The sequence below is a fragment of the Microcebus murinus genome, chromosome X (assembly GCF_040939455.1).
Source record: "Microcebus murinus isolate Inina chromosome X, M.murinus_Inina_mat1.0, whole genome shotgun sequence".
NCBI lineage: Eukaryota > Metazoa > Chordata > Mammalia > Primates > Cheirogaleidae > Microcebus > Microcebus murinus.
The window spans coordinates 45,971,555-45,993,926 of record NC_134136.1 but is presented as its reverse complement, the minus strand read 5'-3'; the positions used below and the strand labels follow the sequence as shown (position 1 = coordinate 45,993,926).

Sequence of the window (22,372 nt, the reverse complement as noted above, 5' to 3'; positions counted from 1 at the left end):
AGAGAACATAGGAGAAGGGAACCAGGACTCTCCTGTCTGCCCTCGGCTATCTGGGCCTTTCTCTCCTCCTCCATTAGCTGCCTTCTAGCCTGGCCTAGCTCCGGGCTCTCTTGCAGGTGGCTCCTTTTTCCTGCCCTCTTGGTGTCCCATCTAGCCTCAGGCCCTGGGGCACTCCATTTTCCAGTCCATTGCTATCTGGTGTCTCTTGCCCTGAAACCTCCTTCTGTGGTCTGGCAGTGTTGCTCCAGAAGCTTCTGGCTTTGGCTCCAGGCCCAGGAGGAAAGAAGTACAAGAGTCAGACGTGAGAACAGCCTTGATCATGGGCAAAAGGGATATAAATGAGCCAGGTGCCACCCCAGTGCCTCCTTATCTCAAGCACATCATTTCAGGCCAGAGTCCTCAGGCTCTTCCTGGTCACTCAGGGTTTGTGGCTGACACCTGCTTTCTTGGTCCCAATCTCTAGCTTATCAATATCTACCCTCAGTGCCTTTGTGCCCAAGCTGCCAACAAACCTCTCTGCCCAGCACATGGCCTATCTTAAGTTCTGCCTCCTCTATTGGGCCTTTCGTGATGACTAGACCCTGCACTGAGGTCCCTTTTAGTCCCTTCTGCTTCTTTAAATGCAGCCATCTACAAAAGCACCCTCTAGGGCCTCCTGTGGCTTGCCTGCCTCCCATCCCTTGGTTTTCCCATCTGCTCTTCCCCTTTGCCCTCAGCTTCCTATGTTATTTGACCTTATCTATATCTAAATCTCAGCATCTTTGCCTTGCTTTGCTACTCCCTGCCAGCCTGGACTCTGCAATGTGTTTCGACACTCTTCCCTGGCTTAACCTTCGTTCTGTGCCTCGTTTCTGCTTTGGCCCCTGAACCACTCATACAGCACTTCATCTTCCTGTTCCACAACTCTTGGGGTCTACAGATCTCTTCTACATCTAGTCAGTGCCCTGGAGTCCAACTTTGAGAATCTGTGTCACAAAACGTCATAAGGGAGCACATGATAATTTTCACAAAATGTCATAAGGGAACACATGATAATCATCTCCTTATTTCACAAATGTGGGAACTGAGGCCCAAAGAGGTGTTATGATTTGGTCGAGGTTACAAGGACAATTTGTTGGAAGAGCAGAATCTGGACCCAGACCTTCTGATTCCTAATGTAGTGCTATTCTCAACTTTTTATTTTTTTAATTTTTTTTTTATTTCAGCATATTACGGGGGTACAAATGTTTCGGTTACATATATTGCCTTTGCCCCACCCAAGTCAGAGCTTCAAGCGTGTCCATCCCCCAGACGGTGTGCATCGCACTCATTATGTGTGTAGATACCCATCCCCTCCCCCCCATCCCATCTGCCCAACACCCGATGAATGTTATTCCTATATGTGCACTTAGGTGCTGATCAGTTAGTGCCAATTTGATGGTGAGTACATGTGGTGCTTGTTTTTCCATTCTTGTGATACCTCACTTCGAAGGATGGGCTCCAGCTCTATCCAGGATATCATAAGGGGTGCTAGATCACCATTGTTTTTTGTGGCTGAATGGTACTCCACGGTATACATATACCACATTTTATTAATCCACTCATGTACTGATGGGCACTTGCATTGTTTCCACATCTTTGCAATTTTCTCAACTTTTTCATGTGTATTCTCTTTCTTTGTCATCAGGGAGTGGGTCATTTTATGTAGCACTTATGGCCTCCGAAGTCATATTGCTTGGACTCAAATCCTACCTTCAGAATTTGAACTTGCTGTGTGACCCTGAACAGTTACTTAACCTTTCAGTTTCCTCATCTACAAAAATGGAGGAGGAGCAAGAATAAATAGTACCTACCTCATAGGATTGCTCTGACGATTAAATGAGATGATGGATCCAAGGCACTTCAAACAGGCTCTGCACACATTCGCTGTCTAGTAAATGGTAACTATTTGATTTTGTCATTGCCTCCATAGCACCTAAAGTAGGTCTGAGCACATATTAAGTGTGCATAAAGATTCTGGGGTACTAAAGAGAGAGGTCCTGGGAAACAATGTTCTGACTTTGTTGTCTGGTTCAAGGGAAATGATTTTGATGGTGCATATTTTAGGCCAGGTAGAAAGAGAGGATGATCCATGTCTGGGGTAAAAGGAGAGATTTGGGGCCAGAGAAGCTTTGAATAACTCTTCCCACAACTCCAGGCAGGCAGATGCCTCTTTGCCTAGCTGCAGCGCTGTCTATGGGGCTAAGGGCTAAGGAAATCTGAGGTCCTAAAGGCCTTGACTGAGAATGTCTGGGGCTCTCAGATTCTTGGAGGCATTTTTATTTTTGTGGGCATGCAACCTTTGGGGACAACAGCATCACCCCTCCTTATGCCCATTCCCTCCTTGTTAAAACGAAGTTTACTCAGAGACTTCTCTTTCATTCCAGAACTGGGAGGCCAAAGGCTATGTATCATAGCCAGGGGAGGATGCTGAGATTGCTCTCCCTGACCCTCACCCTGTGGGCTAAAAGGCCTCAAGATGAAACTAGAAAGGTACAAGTTGTTTTCACAAAAGGCCCAGAGAGTTCATCTTGAGATGGAGGCACATTATTGAGGCCTAGTTGTTCTTTCTCTTTTATCTTCCCTGCCTCCCCTGGCTGGGAAAAGACTCCTGGTATCTCCTTTCCTTGATACCTTGTGAATTCTAAGGGCAGGAGATAGCTGTATCAAATACCACAGGAGCTGATGAGTTTTATAAAATTCACACCCTGTACCAGCACCCTCCTTTTCTTCTACTTTTGCTTTTTTGTTTCCTTTTTGGGGATTTTCACCCCTTTCCCAGCTGATGTATTATTGACTGCTAGGGGCAGTAATAACAGCCACCACAACAAATAAATAATAAAATAAAGAGCCTTAGACACACTCCACTTGGGATGCACCTGAGAACTGGCAGAAAGTTTGGGGACAGAGCTCTTAGCACCCAACGTGCACTTAAAGTTGTGAAATCCATCCTTAGGGCTCCTCAATTCTGGCTTTTCTCCTGATGTCCCTCCAGTGTCCTCATGCTCTCCTGTTCCTCACCCCAGCCTGACCACCCGAGGGTCCCCACACTATAGACCTATTGCCTTTAAGTGAAGATGCCTTGTCACAATATATGTGTCCGGTGAGCCATTTTTGGCAGGACTCACTCCATTGTTAAAAACGACCAGCAAATCTCTGCAAAGATGTTAGAGGCTCATAGTGGTCTGGTGAGCTATCCTATTTTCAGGCCCTGTAACAGACCAGTATGGAAGATTCTTTGGGGCGGGAGTGGGTAGGCATTTCATACTGACCAGAATTTGCCAAGTGAGGTGGGAGAAGAGCATAGTGGTCAAATCATGGGCTTTGAAATCATCCAGAACTGGGTTTGAGTCTCAGTTCTATTACTCACAACTTGGATGACCTTGTGCAGATTGCCTAATTTCAGTGAGACTCAGTTTCCTCATCTGGAAAATGGGGGTGAAAATGATAATAACAAAATAGCAATGTCTACCTCATAAGGGCTTCTTGTGAGGATTCAATGATATAATACAAATAAAATCATTTTTCATAGTCCCTGCCTGGCACAGAGCAAGGACTCAGCGATTTCATTAATTGTATGATATTAATTGCCCCCGACTGCACAAGAACAGAGACTTTGATCATAGCATTTGTGGATTGAAAGACAGAACAGGACTCCCTGTCAGCCAGGCTTCCAGGCCACTATACTAGAGAGATGGCATTCTTTGCACTTTCAACTGCTCCCACCCCACAGATCTAAGGTGTTAGGAGGGGAACAAGGTGGGTCTTCCTAAGCTTCTACTGGATTACTCTGGGGGTGAGTTGTGGTGGGGAGGAAGGGAAGGCAGAGCTGGAGGAGAAGCTGTAGGCCTTTTAAATATAAGTGGTAGAGGAAGAAAAGGTGCAAAGAAGGAAGAAGAAGAGGAGGAAAAGGAGGAAGAGAAGATAAAGGAGAAGATGCAGCCAGTGTGGCTATTGTAGTGCTTCTCTTGGATAAGGAGTGGGTCTTTCCTGTTGCTCTCTCCTAGTAGTGGAATGTATCTCCAGAGAAATTTTAAGTGGTCTTCCAGATGAGACAACCTATTCTTTTGAGGCTGCCTCTAGACTCCAGGACAAGGACATGCTCCCTGGATGATGATCAGGGTGCTCAGTGGTGTTCCTGAAATGGGCTTGCTTGTGGCAGGGAAGTGGAGGAGGTAGCTTCCATTATTCTATGACCTATAGAGTAGAAGAAAGGTCGGAGGGACAATTATTCTATAGCAGGTATCTGAGGCAGGAGTCCCCTAGAGCATGTTTGAGCATCTGCTTGATGGTCCAGGTGGACAGATGCCCACAGGTGAAGGTGTGGAATGTAAAGTAGTGACCCTCTCTCCCTGGTATATCTTATTATTGACACCCATGGACATTTTGAGGGTTGACTTTGCAAAAGTTGCTGCAGATGTCATTTCTTTTTTCTTTTTCTTTTTTTTTTTTTTGAGACAGAGTCTCACTTTGTTGCCCAGGCTAGAGTGAGTGCCGTGGCGTCAGCCTGGCTCATAACAACCTCAAACTCCTGGGCTCAAGCGATCCTTCTGCCTCAGCCTCTGGAGCAGCTGGGACTACAGGCATGCACCACCATGCCCGGCTAATTTTTTTTTCTATATATATTAGTTGGCCAATTAATTTCTTTTTATTTATAGTAGAGATAGGGTCTCGCTCTTGCTCAGGTTGGTTTCGAACTCCTGAGCTCAAAGGATCCGCCCTCCTCGCCCTCCCAGAGATGTCATTTCAAATAATGTGCCACCACAGTGTCCAAGATATGGAATCAACCTAAGTGCCCATCAATGGATGAATGGATAAAGAAAAAGGTGTATATGAACACAATGGAATACTATAGAGCCATAAAAAAGAGTGAAATCCTGTCATTTGCAGCAACATGTATGAAAGTGGAGGACATTATGTTAAGTGAAATAAGCCAGGCACAGGAAGACAAATCTCACATGTTCTCACTTATATGTGGGGACCAAAAAAGTTGATGTCATGGGGGTAGAGAGTAGAATGATAGACACCAGAGGCTGGAAAGGGAGTGTAGATAAATGGGAGATTAAGACAGGTCAGTTAATGGGTACAAACATACAGGTAGATAGAAGGTATAAGTTCTAATGTCTGATAGCAGAGGAGGGTGACTGTGGTTACAACAATGCATTGTATATTTCAACGTAGCTAGAAGAGAGGACTTGAAATGTCCCTAACACGTAGAAATGATAAATACTTGAAGTGATGGATATCCTAAATACCCTGACTTGGTCATTGCACAGTCTATGCATGTAACAAAATATCACATGTACCCCATACATATGTAAAATATTATGTATCAATAAAAAATTCCGAAGTTAAAGAATATAATACTGTACCACTAAAGCCAGGCAGCAGTTTCTGCTTTGGGCAGATATCTACCCAGGGCTCTCAGATCCAGGATAAATGGCCATCAAGATTGCTCTCCTCTAGTCAGATTCCCATGAGGGTGCTCACACCTGCTCCTAGGAGCATAAACAAACAGAAGTTCACGGCTGGCTTCCTGGTCCTGAGCCTACTCATAGCTGCTGCTGCACTTGGTCCCTGCTAGGCAAATGCTAATCATGCTGACTACCTGCCAAGTCTCTGAGTTTTGCTTGGATGTAGTTATATCCTGGGTGGAATTTGGTATCAAACCCCTATCCCACCAAATGAACTCTACTAATCCGTGGGGTGACTGTCCACAATGAAGCCATCCTGACTATGGTGGGACTCCTAGAGTGGGACTTCTAGAGCTCATTGTGTGGGTTGAGGGGCAGCTGTCTTCATTATGGGTGTGCAAGTGTTGCATTTCAAGAGCTCATTGAATGTCTGGTGCCCTCCTGCCAACCTCATGCAAGGAGAAGAGGAAGGAGAGTGATCATAGGCTTCTCTACCCTGGGGGTTAGGTTACTTTCCACTTAATAAGGGGCATAAGGGCCGTTTCTGATACTTTCACTTCAGAGGATCCCAGGTTCCTGCACAAGTTGCTATCTTGGCATCAGACACTCCCTCTAGAACTAGCTGAGCACTTGCAAAGAGGAGCCAATCACCACCATTCTCTCTCCTTGCCATGCCTCAGAATGATCGACTCCAGGGCTCTTCAGTCACTGCTTGGCAGATTTCACACCTCTGGTTGAATATACACAGTACAGCAATAGTTTGAAAGGGATTAAAGGCATTCTCTTGGAGGTAGGGAAAGCCATCTCAAACAAGGTTAGACTTTAAGGGGCTTTTGCATGTTCTAACATTTTGGCAGGGTCTAATACAGGTGTCCTCAAACTACGGCCTGAGGGCCGCCTAGCACATTTATCCGGCCTCCGGGTGTTTTTGCCGGCTGCCTGGCCTGCTTAGCAGCTGACTCATCCCAGGCCCACAGTGCGCACTGTCCAACGGTCTGAGGGACAGTGAACTGGCCTCCTGTTTAAAAAGTTTGAGGACCCCTGGAATAGGTCCAGCTGACAACTCACTTGAGAGAATAGCAACTTAAGTTCTTTGTAAAGAAGTGTCTGTGGTAGGGTGGGCTGGGAGAAGGGAGCAGACGGTCCCTTCGTGGGCTTCTGAACACAGTTCTGTGTTGCAGCTGACATGGCTCCAAACCTACCCCACTTTTGGCTTCTTCCTCAACTGGACCTGGGGCTTGTAGGACTCCATTAGTTTTCTGTTGCTGTGTTACAAATGACAAAATAATTAGTGTCTTATGACAATACAAATTCACTCTCAGTTTCCATGAGTCAAGAATCCAGGCATGGCTTCACTGGGTTCTCTGCTCAGGGTCTCACAAGGCTGCAATCAATGTATCGGCCAAGGCCAAGGTCTCTGACGTTCAAGGTTGTCTTCCAAACTGGCAGACTGTTGGCAGAATTCAGTTTTTTGAGGCTGCAGGGCTGAAATCCCTGGTTTCTCGATAGCTGTTAACCGAAGGGTGCTCTCAGCTCCTAGAGGCCACCTGCCGTTCTCTGCCCTGTGGCCCTCCACAACATGGCAGTTTGTTCTTTCAAGGCCAACAGGAGAGCATGACTTCTGTATCTGACCTCTATATGTTTTTTTAAAAGTCACACGTGAGTAGCTGAGGTCCACCCACACTCAGGGAGAAGGGGTTTATAGGGCATGCATACCTGGGGGTGAAAATCTCAGGGGCCATCTTAGAATTCTATCTACCACAATGTGAAAAGCATTTCATCCTAGCAGATTGTTTTTTAAAAAGCAAAAACATGAGACCAGCTGCTTTCCATTAGCATTCCCCATTCTGGAAAGATAGCAAATCTGTCAAGCAAAGTCTTCTGAATTTTTGAAGTTGAATCAGGCTGTAGTTAAAAATTTCAACAACCTTGGAAGACAGTGCTTTTTCCCTTCTTTTTTTTCTTCCTTTTTTACCCCCTAGATCCCTTGTTCATCCCTGAAATGAGGCCGTCTGAGAAGGAAAAGGCAGCTGTGGGGCCTAAGCATCTGGGGTTGGCCTGGAGAAGCAAGAAAACATTTTAATAATGACTTGATATGACTTGATAACAAAACTTTATATCTCCACTAGGCCAGACTTCCTGATGACCATTATTACATGACTATTTATGCTCCTTGGAAGTGGTTCTGAGGGCCTCTCATCATTTACTGGATAAAAATTTCTATTTCCTTTCCTTACTTGGCTTGCTAGCTTTTGCATGGGATTTCATGCAGCGGGGTCCTTTACTGAAAGGGTATCTAAGAGTGTCTCCATATGTTTAAAGAAGGGGACCATTTTCCTCACTGAGTCCTATAGGACCATGCACCCAACTCCTGCATTCATCCATCCATAAGCACATGTATTACAGTGAGCACTTTTTGTGTGCCTGGTATTATACTAGGTACTGACGATATTCAAACAATCAAAAAGTGGTCCCTGTTCTCACGGTGATAATCATCTATGACAGAGGTATGTGCAAAGGGCATGGGGGGGTTACCTTTGATCTGGGCCTTGAAGAATGTGTAGGATTTTAAGGATGTGGGGATTAGGGGGATGGTGTTCCAGGCCAAGTGGACAACCTGTGCAGTGCACAGAGAAAGCACAGGAACATGGTGTGTTTAGGGAGTGATTGGTGATTCTGGGAGACCAGGGTGTGGGCGTGTGAGTAGGGGTGAGCTGCTAAGAGACTGGACCCCCTCCAAGGGGCAGAGAGCACCAGATTGCAGAGGGCCTTGAATGTTAAGAATTTGGCTTTTATCCTGCAGGCAGCAGGAAGTTGGTGACCGAGTTTAGGCAGGGGAGCGTCATGGTTGCATTGGTATTTTAGCGAGAACATTGTGACTTTGTAACTTTTTTTGGGATACCAATGAGGGGACAGTAGTTTTTACTAAATACCATAAATAAGAGCATAGACCGGAAGACGCAGCCCGAAGGTCACTATCATTGAGTCACGGTATAATTAAGGAACACATTCATTTTAAATTTATATTGGCCATAATGAGACACATGAAAGAAACACAGTGATGCCTTTATAAGGAGATACTTGGGAAGCAAAGGTCTGTTTAATAAGGTCAGCCTGAGGGCAAGAGAACAGAAATTATGTCAGTGGTGGCAGGAAAGTAGGAAGAGGCAGGCTTTCTATTACTGAAACCTCCTCCTCCATGAGGGTCCAGGCCTAGCCCAGCTGAATGGGGTGCCACATGCAGGGTTCACATGGCTGGGACACCTGGGAATGGACTCTATGGACTAGAGGGGCCCAAGAGTGTTTGCTTCTGCACAGGTTAATAAGCCAGGGGTGGGGCCACCTTGCTGGAAGGGAAGGCTGGTCCTGCCAAATTGGGAAACAAGGGGTCCTCTCCCAGGACAAGTCTTCCTCTGCCTCCTATAGCATGCCTCTACTTCTAAGAAATTTCTGATCACAAAGATGGTTTTTAGATTACGTCCTCTTCTTTTAAGCAATTTACACATTCATTCAATTCATTGAGTGCCTGATACACCCCTCACATGCCACATCTAATCCAACAGTAGTAACTCCTGTGACTCTTTCATTCTAGGTTCTGGGAGATCCATTGATGAACAAAATAGACAGGCCCCTGCCCTCATGGAATTTACATTCTAGTAGAGGAGACAGACAAGAAACTAGTAATTAAATTAATATAGAATGTAAGTTTAGGTAGCGATGAGGGCTAGGAAGATGTTAATAAAGAATAATGGGCTGGAGAGAGAGACTAGGAGTGCCTTAGCTAGGATGATCATGGAAATGCTTTCTGGGGGAACTAACACTGGATGTTCCAATGCCACAAAGGAGTCAGCCATGCAACTATCTGGGGAAAAAGCCCACCAGGCAGAGAGAGTGACAAATGCAATGGTCCCGAGATTGAAAGGGGCTTGGTGTGTCGGGGATTGCCAAGAAGGCCACTGTGGCTGGGCAGAGGGGAGGATAGCAGGATTGGCGGTCAGTGGGGTGTGGGAGTGGAGCCAAATCACACAAGGCCCATGGTAAGGGGCTGGAATTTTTCTCTGAGCTTGATGGCAAGCCACTGAGGGGTTCGGAGCTGGGGGCTGGTGTGACTGATGTGGCAACTTAGTGTGGGGAAAAACAAGAACGTCAAATATATCATTAGTATTATTTTTTATAGTGGTTAAATGTTGAAATAATACTTTGGTTATATTGGGTTAAATAAAATATATTATTAAATGCAATTTCACCTGTTTCTTTTTAAAACGTAGCTACTAGAAAATTTGAAATTATATACGCGACTTGCAATTGTGCTCACGTTAACATTTCTATGTAATGGCGCAGGTCTAGCAAGTGATTGTAGATAAAGAAGAGGGCCAAGGACAGAGCCCTGTGGTGCTACAACATTTCAAATTCAGGGAGAAGAGAAAGATCCAGCAAAGGACACCCGGAAGGAACAGCCAATAAGGTAGGAGGAAAATTAGGGGGGTGTGGTGTTCTGAAAGTCAAGTGATATAATTATCCCCAAAGAGCGTGTGATCAATGGTGTCAGACGCTGCTGGAAGGTCAAGTAACTGGTGGATTCAACAAAAGCAGTTTTGGTGGAGAGGCTTGGAAGCAGTTGGGTTTGGAAGCCTGATTGCAGAGCGCAAGAGAGCAGGCAGCCAGGACATCAAGACTGTGAGTATAGATAACGCTTTTGAAATGCAGAGGAATGGGGTGGGAACTGGAAGAGGATTTGAAATCAAGGGGAGGTTTGTGTGTTTTTCCTGCAGTTATCCATACTCTTTCCAGCAGCCCGATGGTGACCAGCAGGTTTGTGAAATGGTGACCTGCACTGAGGTCTGAGGCCCGTGGCTGTGTGAGGGTAGAGCCAACTGGATCCAACCTGTGCCGTGGTTCATTAGCCGCCACTGGATCAACAGACCACAGACATGGCTTGAGTTTAAATTCCAGACTCCTGGGAAACCCACTGTCCCCAGAAAGCCTCTCTCTGGGCACACAGAGTGAGGTGACTTCTTTAGGGGAGCTCCCAAGCCCTGGTGAGGTTGCTCAGGCTCCTCATGAACGATAATAGTGACTACTCTAGAGCCGCAGGCTTTCTCCCTCACCCAAGTCTGTTCCTAAATAGTTGGCCTTGCTGTGCCATTACCATGTTTAAACGAGCTGTCCGAACAAAGAACGAGGGCATCTTGGCAGCATCTGAATCCCTAGAGCACCACAGAACCAGTTTAACCCTTGAGTGTATACTGGCCGAAGTGCTTTCTGGCATACTTGCCTTATTTCCCCAACCGAATCCTAAAGGCCCTGAGGCCAGCACCACTGTCAGTCAATTTATCAGGACGTGTGAAACTGTCTCCCCTCCTAAACATGTGTATTGAGTTGGCCAGGAACTTACCAGTGACATGAATGTTTCCTATTCTCCCTGTGAATTTCTGAGGGGCTTGTGAATTTCCCTCCATCTTTGCTCCTGGAAATCTCTAGATGGAACTTGGAAAAAATAGTAGAGGCAGGAATGTCAAGGGGAAATCTATTCTTTCTAGATGGTGTGATATGTGTGGGCTCTCCTGACGAAAGGGGGTGTAGTTGTGCGAAGTAGAAAGGGTATGTGTGCGTATGTGCCCCTTATTGAGCACAGTATGGGCCAGGACTCAGTCACCTTTAGGCAGAATTGTGATATATTGGCTTATAGAGGTTGAATGACTTGAACAAAGTATCAATGCCTTTCAGCCAGGAATGTACCTGTAGTTGAACAAGTTGCGTTTATTACTCATGGCAGTGAGGGAGAAGACATATCGTGGGGAACCATAGGGCATCTTGGTAAGTGGGTCTGAAGCCATCTTGATACCATGGCCTTGTCAGCTCTCATTGTGGTTTGGAACCTTTCGCTCTCCAAGGCCTCAGTCACTCTGGCTATGTGAACTCTCAAGTTCTTAGCCTGAGAGCCTGTGGTCATCCCTTTCTACCTCTGGAGATGTCTTGGGGATTTGCACTAGAGAGCAGGACGGGATGGTCCTGGAGTCCATCCATGAAACAGCAAGAGCAGCTTGGCTATATCCGGAGGAGAGCAGACCTGGGACGGGCAAGTTGGCTCCAGAACTTAATTCCACTTGATGATATAGCCAGTCATCTCCAGACTTGGGGGAGGGGGTATCATGGGGGCAAAGTCTCTGCTTGTCTCTCTACAGCCTTCTTGATATGTGTGAGTAGAGCACCCTTTCTCTGGGTTATGGTGCTCATCAGATACCTGCCCCTCCCCACATACGCAAACTCCCATCAAGAATGTCAGCATTGATTTTAAAGGTTTGATTATCGACTGGCATACTTCCCTAGAAGCATGACATAGAGTCATGAGACAATTATCCTATTCATGATCACTTTGGTTGTTTTCCATTTTTAGCTATTTAAAACTGTGGTCCCCGAACCCTGGGTGGCTGCTGGCTGTGCACTGGTCCCTGGCCTGTTAGGAAAACATGGCCGGCATCTACCGCCTGACCTACACCTCCCCCCACCTCTCCCACCCGCCCCCACTGTCCTCCTCCTTCCACCCCTCCCCCACCTCTGTCCTTGAAAATATTGTCTTCCATGAAACCAGTCCCTGGTGCCAAAAAGTACAGTTGATTTAAAACAATGCTGTGACAAACATTCATTCTTGCATGTATATTTTTGCATGCAAATGTGAGGATATCTATGGGGTGAAGTTCCAACAGTGATGTTACCGGATTAAAAGGTATATGTATTTTACATTTTGATGGATATTGCCAAATTTCTTTTCAAAGAGTTAGAGCTACTTACTTCATAGTGTATGAGAGTCCATATTTTCCCCACCTTGGTCAGCAATGGGATATTATCAGTGGTAACCCTGTTTTGATAATCTGATAAATGAAAATGTTAATTTGATATTTTGATTTATATTTCTTTAATTATGAGTCAGACTGAACTTCTCCTTATGTGGTTATTACCTGTTCATATTTTTTTCTGCAGACTGCCTTTGTACTCTTTGACCCATTTATACTGAATTGTTTGACTTTTGTTGATTTATGTGAGCTCTTGACAAATTAAGAAAATTGGCCTCTATATCAGTCATATTTGTTGCAAGTATTGTTTCCTAGTTTGTCATTATTTTGTTGACTCATTTTTTTGGCCAAAAGTTTTAAATTTTTATGTAGTCAACTATGTCAATCTCTTCCTCTATGGCTCTAGATGTGTATCAAAGCAATTTTGTCTCCCTGGGCACACCATGAATGGTAACAGCCCTCCAAAAGTAACAGGCTCCGGCCGGGCGCGGTGGCTCACGCCTGTAATCCTAGCACTCTGGGAGGCCGAAGCAGCAGGATTGCTCGAGGTCAGGAGTTTGAAACCAGCTCTGCAAGAGCGAGACCCCGTCTCTACTATAAATAGAAAGAAATTAATTGGCCAACTAATATATATGGAAAAAATTAGCCGGGCATGGTGGTGCATGCCTGTAGTCCCAGCTACGTGGGAGGCTGAGGCAGGAGGATTGCTTGAGCCCAGGAGTTTGAGGTTGCTGTGAGTTAGGCTGAGGCAACGGCACTCACTCTAGCCTGGGCAACAAAGCAAGACTCTGTCTCAAAAAAAAAAAAAAAAAAAAAGTAACGGGTTCAAACACAAAACAATAGATCAGCTGTTTTACATTTGTCTCTCTTTTTCTGATAACAATTTTATTGAGATATAATTCACATGGTGTACAGTTCATCTGTTTAAAGTATACAATTCTTTTTAATATGTTCATAGATTAGTGTGACCATCACAATTTTAGAACATTTTTATCACTTCAAAAAGAAACCCTGTACTCTTTATCACCCACGCCCCCAAAACACCCATCTGTACCAGTCCTAAACAAGATATTCTCTATGTCTATGTATTTGCCTATTCTGGATATTTCCTATCGTGGGACCAATGTAGTTTTTAAGGAAGGATAATTCTCCCTAATGGCAATTCCATTTGTATAGCTTTTGTTGAATAGTTTAAGAATCTAGCTGAAGGATAAGGGATAGGGTAAAATGATTGCATTATCCCCTGGCAATCGAATGATGATCTTTTGATTTTTTGCTCTGTATTTGATTTTAGTGATCCTACCATGGCTGAATTTATGAATGAAGCTTCTGGCAGTCTGGAAATTCTGGAGACCAGTGATGAGGGTAAGTAACCCAATGGAACCTAGATTTATTTACTGTGTTTAACCCCTAGGAAAAAGAAGCAAGGCATAAGAAAACAAGTCAAGATCAAATTTCTAATAACATTAGACTCAGTGCACGTTTACTTTTCAGGTTTCTAACTTCTTTTCTGTCATCTCCAACTCTGACAGTGAAAAGGTTTTGTCTGAGGCTTTGAGATCTTCTTTGGACATGGTTACCAGGTTCTACTGACTAAGGCAGGAGAAGTATTTCTGTTTAATCAGAAAAAAATACAATAAGAACAGACCATGATCTGACAGATTCAAATGAGGTTTTACTGGAGATAGTAATCCAGATCTAACCAACAGGTGAATTTGTAATTTGAGGGGCAAAGGGGAGGATAGAATCAAAAGATGCCACCATAGGGTTCTGTTAAATAGGATTCAATTTACAAAAATTCTCTTTTGCAAAACTCACTCAGATGTGTGTCCATTGCCTAAATTGTGGTGCCATCTGTGAGTTACAGGTGATCATGAATGGAATAATAGTAAGGGAGGCAAAAGTCACTAACAATAATAAGCTTTATTGACACACAATAAAAAGGAATCATAAGGCCGGGCGCGGTGGCTCACGCCTATAATCCTAGCACTCTGGGAGGCCGAGGCGGGCGGATCGCTCAAGGTCAGGAGTTTGAAACCAGCCTGAGCAAGAGTGAGACCCCCGTCTCTACTATAAATAGAAATAAATTAATTGGCCAACTAATATATATATATAAAATTAGCCGGGCATGGTGGCACATGCCTGTAGTCCCAGCTACTCAGGAGGAGGCTGAGGCAGGAGTATCGCTTGAACCCAAGAGTTTGAGGTTGCTGTGAGCTAGGCTGATGCAACGGCACTCTAGCCTGGGCAACAGAGTGAGACTCTGTCTCAAAAAAAACAAAACAAAACAAAAAGGAATCATAAGACATGAAGTGAGACATTGAGCTCAAAGACAGAACAGAATTTAACAGGTAATTGGGCTGTTCCTCAGTTGTTTTGCTGAGATTTCTTTAGTGGTGTATGGTACAGAAGACTCGGTCTGGAAGGACAGAGAGAGGGGGACCTCCTTGTGGCTTCCTGAGGGCCTGACCTCACTGATGATGAAGAGATGGAGATGCTGAACCTGCTCATGGATCCTTGGTGGTAGCACTTGCATCTTTTTCTTTACCACTGTTTAGTATTGGATCTCAGAGACAGTGATTAGACACTCCAAAATATTTAACAAATGAATGAATGAAGGAATGAAAGGCCTTGTCACCAAGGCAGATACACCTACCAAACCAACTGACTTAATCTTTTTTGGATATGAGCTAGTCAGATGCCTACAGAAGAAGCTGGCAATGCAGAGCATTTTGATGAAGACTGGAGATAAAGAAATGACTTTTCTCAAGGTTTTGGTTTTTTTTTTTTTAAGACCAAATATTTGGGTATGTTTTTAGAACTAGTCAGTGCTAGCCAGAGAATAAAGTGGCTGTTGGGAGGCTGAATGGAAGAAAGGGTAGTTAGAAATGTTTTCCTTCCAAGCAGCAATGCAAGAGAACAAGGTCATCATTATGAGATGGATTTTTAAAGCTCATTAAGTTCAACCCAGATGGGCTGTGTGCATGGTGCATAAGTAAATATACAACCCAGAAGCGACAATTTCTTCATTGGATTTAGCTGTGTTTTCTTCTGGGGGAGGGGGGGAGCTGCCTTCAATGGGCTGTTTTCTGGTATGTGACACACTGCAGCCCCTCATTGGGTGAAAATTTTGAAAGCTACTTGCTGTTTGGAAATGCGTAGTCCTTGGGCTTGGACGGGGAAATCAGTGACTTTGTAAGTCCAGACAACTGTCAGCTCTCAGCTGTCAGCTCACTGACCACAACTGCTGTAACTTGTGATGGCATAAGTTACCCAGCATATAGGTGACCTATATAAACATTGCCAGGTACAAATGTGGGGTTTGACCCATACCTGCTGTCTAGGTCTCGATACCCTTTGTGCTTTTAGTAGCTTTTGAAAACCAGCCTGTGGAGGGCTCAGCTGCTGGCAAGTTAAAGGCACCCCTTTAAAAAAGGAATGCTTGAAAGGCCAATTTATACACTTGAATACATGGCAATCATCTAAGATTCCATTAGGGTTTCAAAAGTAACATAGCACGTGGGCAGTACTTGGCTTTGTATCTCACTCCCAGGGGTGAGACCAAGGCTTCTCTCCATACATAGGGGGTAGGGAAATCTCCTAATCCAAAGTAGGCTGAAGACTAAGTTGTCACTGACATTGTATGTCTGGCAATGGGTTGCTCACTAGAGCCATGTCCAGCTTCCAAGTCACTGCTCTAGTTCAATAAGCAGCCAGCCCACCATCTTTGGCAATTACCATTTCTTGGTATGTCCCCAGCTCCCTGCTAGCAAAGCTATACTGCTGCCACACTCAGACTCACCCCACATGGTGGAATGTAAACATTCTTTTCCTTCCAGTGACCATGGTTGAAAGAGGCACACATTGCTTAGGCTATTTTCAATCCCTGTAGGAAAATAAGTTGTTTCTGCCCAGGAAAATTGGGGGAAAATTGGAATATATGCATACTTAATTTTTAGCACCTGTTACAGTTCCAAAGTTGCTAGTCATTTTGTTAATTTCAGAACATTAAAATATGGTAATGCATAATTTTGTCTGCTCATGGAATGATTATATTTGTTAAATTCAGTTTTACAGCCTGAAGGGATTATTAGTTGTGTTTTTATTCAGCTCTTCAGTGTTTATAAATTGTGTCACAAATGGAGCTACCAGCTGCCGACTGTCTCTTCTCTTTGTCTTTGCTGGTTTATGAGGAACAGGTTTGCAATTCCAAATTCTCTAGCTTTGCCTTTCTCCCTTCCATTATGGGATTTTGAAGCAAAAGGAGCAACAATCACTATGTTTGTAAACTTTCTGAGCATGAAGTTGTTCCCCTTTCAGAAGGCCAGAAGGAGATCCATCTGTCAAGAATCAATACATGTTTTTCCTTCTGTTTGGAAAATAGCAATGTTTCCAAAGTCCAAAAATCTTGCTCCTTCCTGTTTGTGGGAGGATTCTGCCCAATTTGTCCTCCCTGGGTGGGAATTATTTCGTGGTATGTTGGAGCTGACTCACACTGGCTTGGGAGGCTGGGCACATCTCTTCCCAAACATCATGTTGGTAGCTTCAAACTGGCCATGGTGGCTGTATTTACACCACAAAAATAGGCAAATGCTACAGATCAAGGCATTTCCCCCAGAGAACCAGTTGTTAAACATTTTCTAGCACAAAAATGGTTATAGCAATCAGGATTTTACATTCAAAAATCTCACAATTTAATAGATTTCAGAAATCATTTGGGCGTGGGGAGATTGAGAAGGCCAAAGAGCAAAATAAAGATGATTTTAGAGCCAGCCTACTCTGTAGTGTATATTTCTCAGAACTTTCATATTGAATCCTTATGGTAGTTCCATGAGGTCAAACATCATTTCAAATATTTTAATTTATTATCATAGAAATTAGTTTAATTTTTCTCTGAAAAATTTAAAAAGGGAGCTTGGGGAAAACATATGTTTCCTATTACATTGTCATTTTCTATTCTATCTTTAGGTAGAATTGCCAAGTTTTCCCAGCCATGACCCTACATAGGTACATCCTAGTAGATAAGAAATTGCCCAAGTCATCCAAAACAGAAATTACTTAAGCAGCAATTATTAACCACTTTGGGACCAGTGTCGACTATAGTCGATAGCCACAGATGAACGCACACAGCAACTTTAGCCGACAGCCGTGATATGACTTTTCTAATTTTTCATTTATCAAAATAAAATTGTGAACATTTAAAAATAACATAATGAAAACATATATGTATATGTTACCTATTCTGATTTACATTACAAGTAAAGCTGCCTGAAAAGTAAAACAAGCTTTCAGTGCTTTAAAGGTTTCTTCATCACACAAGAGCAAAACGGATTCGTCGTCAATGCACAGCACAAACTACCATGCGGACTATGAGTGCCCGCTGTGGGCAAGGCTTCGCGGCCCGTGAGCGCGGTCCGGAAGCGGTGAAGCAAACAGTCCTATGATCTTTCATGGACCTACCCCATGCTCACTTTGGCTTCTAGTCATGCATATTTTAGAGTTCACTATTCAGTTATAGATGTGAGGCTGCTTCTAATAAACACAGATGGAATTGAATCTGTCCCTAATAAGTAATTATTGAGTCCCTAATGCTACCTCACATTTATTGAGCACTTACTATATGCCAGATCCTATGCTAAGCTCTTTACCTATGGTATTTATAACTTACCTCAACTCCTATAAGGGTCAGTGTTTAAATTATAGGATGCTGAAGGATGGCTCTGCTCAGTGGTCACTATTCAAGGGAAGTGACAAGCTGTGTTGGCATTCTGCACCCCTCAATGGACTCAGTTGTTTCTCAAATGTTACTGCACACCTTGCACTGTGCTAGTTGCTAAGGAGGATGCTAAAAAGGGCCTGCCTACAGCCTTGATGTGGGGGCAGTAGCTAAGACCCGGGGACTATACCTTGTTCCTTTCTCATAGTAAATGCTTGACCTTAGCAAAGATTTGTTGAATAGATGAATGAATGAGTGAGCAAACTAGAGAATATTCAGATGCAAAACATGTGCTGCTAATCGTCAAGTTTTAGGTGTTCGGAGAAAGGAGAGAAGCATGAATTGCACTGGCTTTCTAACAGGCAGGCCAAGGAGTAATCGGTATACACATAGGTCATGGCATTTCAGAGCTAGAAGGAACCCTAGTTCAGCATTTCCCAAGGTATGTTTTGCCAGAGATTCCACTTACATGCACTGGGAGACAATATTGTTGGCAGTTTCTTGAAACTTCATGATGCACATAAGAATTTTGAAGTTTCAGAAAAGTCTTATTCGAAAGCAGATCACAAAACTTTGTCTAATCCAGCATTTTCCAGATTAACTGGACTGATGATCCCTTTTTTGTGCAACAAACCTTGTAAGCATCCCTCTGAACATACTTTGGGAGATGCTGATCAGGTGTAATCCCCTCATTTTTCTGTTGAACCCCAGAGAGGTTGAGTGACTTACCCACAGTCACAGAGCTACCTGATAGCAGATTCAAGCCTAAGATTCCAGAATTTTTTGATACTTGGGTGGTGCTTTCCATCTCACCATTTAGCCTTTCATAATGGCTGCTGCATTGACAACTCCCTTGGCTGGGCCCTTCATTGCCAGCATAGCATTGCTGTGCTGGCAAGGCCTTTCTGGAGACCAGACAGTTGAGAATTGGAATGCAACACCTGAGTTGGTAACTTACTGCATGTGAAATCAATAAGAGCTAATTCTTTCCCTCCGAAGAATGCAGCATAAGCCCGCTACCCCTTTCTCTTCTACTGAGCCCCAATAAAGACATATGTGCTTATTAGGAAACTAAAGAAGGCAGAAATAGACAGAGCCTTAGGAGCATTTAAAGCTCACATTCCTCACCAGTGCCCTGGTAATTATTATAGATAGAGCAAACTTTCATTTACTTGCATGTGCAGAGGGCAGCAGCCCTGTGGATAATCCAAACTAATTGGCAATAGTTGAAGAACACACACAGAATTCATCACACACACACACACACACACACACACACACACACACACACACACGCACGCACACACACACCTTGAAAAGCCCTTTGCTATCTGATTTTGACACGCCTTTTGCACAGGCAGATTCTTTACGTGGGCAGCCCTTTCTTCTTTCCGATTCCCAGCCCTCTCCCTTGCTCATAAATTCTGTCCTCAAGGAAGTGTTCCCTGACTGCACCGACCACCTGCACTCACTCTTTGGGTCTGCATCCTTTCAGCGCCAGGCTGGGAAGTATCAACTCCCACTTGGACTTGGATTTCTAAGGGTTCTGCAGTGCTTTCCACATGTGGAAGCTCGGTTCTCCCACTCTATTGCAATGACTCCAGCCCCTGGGGTGGGGTCAGGGGAGAACCAAGTGTTTACATTGACTCAATAATTGCTTCGCAGGAATGAACTTCTCAGGATAAGGAAAGAGGTGTGTATGTTGATAGTTGAAATTGAGAGGCAAACGAATGCCCAGTGAGTTCGGCCTGAATAGAGGCTGCCCAAAGATCACAAGCTGTGGCCTGGGCTTCTGCTCTCACCAGCAACTCAGACCCTTTGTTACTGAGTGACTAAGAGGGGAGCAAACCAAATGGATGGTGCTGTGGGGGTGAGGGCCAGGTTCTGCAGGGCACCTGGGATCACAGTGCTCGTTCCTGCCATGAAGGCTCTGTATCCTGTCCTGTTTTCCCTTCTACCATCACACTCTGCCTCATTTCCATTTCTCACCCCAGGAAAGAAGAAATTCAAATTTAAAGCCTTCAAGAGCTTTTTTGGCAAGAAGAAGAAAAAAGATCCTGAAGATGCCCACGGAGGGACTATGCTGAAGTCAAGCTTGTCCACCAGCAACCTTAGCATCTCTTCTCTGCAGCCAGTTCCAGAAGATCAACAAACTGAGCCTAGGTAAGCTCTGATGGGGTGGAGGGGGATGGCGACAGGGCAAGGGTAGGCAGCTAGACCTAGGTCCCCCTTTGGCAGCCAAATAACCAATGGACCTTTGGTCCCAGGGACTCTTAGCTTCCCTGCCTGTCGGGACTGGGCTGGCAGCCACTGCCAATGCAGCTGTGTCCAGGGCCCTTTTTCTGTGTATATATGTGTGCTTGTTGTCTGGGCTGCATAGCTCAGTGGGTTGGAGCATGGCAAATGCACATCCTATTCCCCAAGAGCACTAGGTGAGAGGGCGCAGATGGATCAGAGAAACCCTTCCTGTCACAGCTAAAATAACTTAAGATATGGGGCCTATTGCTAATGAAAAGTTGGACACTTGTTTCATATGGTAAGAAGGGCCTGTGTCATTCAGGAGGCTTGGTCTGGTTTGCTTGCCTGACCATCAGACTACAGATCTAGCCACGGGGAGCCAGATCTCATAATGAATGATTAAAGCTTCAGATACTAGAGCCATCTAGCCGGGGGTGGAGTGGGGCAGGACGTAAGCATGAAATCACCGTGTTGTTATAAAAACACACAAGCAAGCAAGCAAGCAACCCAAATCCCTTTCTTCCTCCCCCCCCAGGAGACTGGGGAAAATGCTAGAACTGCTTACAGAAGGGATGGGGAAGACTGTTTCCAGCCCCCACTGGACACAAGTTTTCATCAGCAATGCCCCGGTTTCCACATTCTATTGTGCTATCTGGACACCAAATACCCCCAGCTGTCCCCAGATCAGTCAGATTTCCTTCTGTGGAATTCTGCCTGGGCCTGTTCTCCTGGCCTTAAAAACTCCAGACTTATCTGGACTCCCCACAGAGCTCCCCCATGCTGCTACCCATTCCCTCAAGGCTTTGCCTGATGGGAATGAGACAGTTAGCTGACATGTTATGCTGTCCCCAATACCTCACTCCCTGTAACCGAATGGCCTGATAATTATCACCTATGGCTCCTTAAGGTCAACCTTAATGAGTGCGTTCAGTGTGAGGAATTTCAGATAGGCTTGCAGGGGTGGAGGGAAGATGGTTTTGGACCCTTATAACCCATAGCCTTAGAGCTCTAAGTAAGACTAAGACTAGCCCTGTTAAAAACCACAGGGAAGTGTTGTTTAGATTTATGCTGCATTTTCTCTACTAATTGGCAAGGCCCATCTCTACTACAGTTCTATATTTCCCTCTTTCCCTCTCTTGTTCCTCCCCCTCCACAATAGTCCATTTACTCTGATATATTCTCCATACTAAGAAATGTGTGTGCCTGCTCACCTGGCAAAGAGTGGGGGTAGGGGGGTAGGTCTTTATTTATTTATTTATTTATTTATTTTGCAAGGAGCATAGATTAATTGAAAGACTGTATCTTAGGGGGTCTGAAGATCGCCCCTGGAGGATGTCACTGAGGAGTTAGGAAAGGAGATCAGCTTTTTTCATCCACTAAAGCAATCAATCATAACCAAACTTATAGCCAGCCCTCCCCTTGCCTGTACAGTGGGACCAGTATCTGTTCCCAGGACTGTATTAAACTGTATCTGATGAACAGACAAATCCCATTCCTTCATTTGATTTCTTAATGGGTACTGTTGTAATGTACTTTATTGCCCTTAAGGCTGAGATTCTGTTTGGAGTTTTGGATTTTTTTAAAAAAATTTGCCTCCAGGGAGCAGATCAATGAGTGTTAGATATGTTCAGTGGGCAAGAATTTTGATTTCTGGCAAAGTTGGCCACAACTGGTGCTAATGTAATCCTTTGATCAGGGAAGGCTTGGCACTATAGGGCCAATTCAGCTGTTCTCTGGCCAATGCACAGTGTGGAAATGAGAGAGATTTTTAAGCCCACTCATAGCCCAATGTTTCCTCTTAGTTTTTCTGTGCAAAGCAGGGAAGGCAAGGTAGTCCCAGATGCTATATTGGTTCCAAGGATGGTTTGAGCCAGCAGGTCAGAGAGCAGCAATGAATGAAAGTGTGTGTGTATGCATAATGAGCATATGTGTGTACATAAAGATGTCTGGAAACATTGCTTTCTCAAAGCTGGGTCAATCATTTATGCCCATTAAGTGTTTATCTAGAGAATCACATTAAGTTTCTGCTGGACTGCTCTTTTATTAATAGTAAAGCAGTGTGTTGCCTTCACCACCAGGGCCACCTGGATAGCAGAATTTTATAGGGAAAAGGTAGGTAGGAGTTTAGTATAAAGTAGCAGACATCTGCCTCCTCTCCTCTCTTACTGGTCACAGCCACCTTAGAGTGGTTC

General features: G+C 44.5%; 1 protein-coding gene across 1 annotated transcript in view; it reads left to right on the top strand.

The window, feature by feature from the left end:
• Positions 1 to 22,372, top strand: part of KIAA1210 (KIAA1210 ortholog) — a 75,181-nt gene that overhangs the window by 14,721 nt on the left and 38,088 nt on the right. Inside the window, 2 exon segments of the mRNA XM_075999140.1 lie at positions 13,521 to 13,591; positions 19,937 to 20,105. Coding sequence (XP_075855255.1) covers positions 13,521 to 13,591; positions 19,937 to 20,105 — 240 coding nt within the window.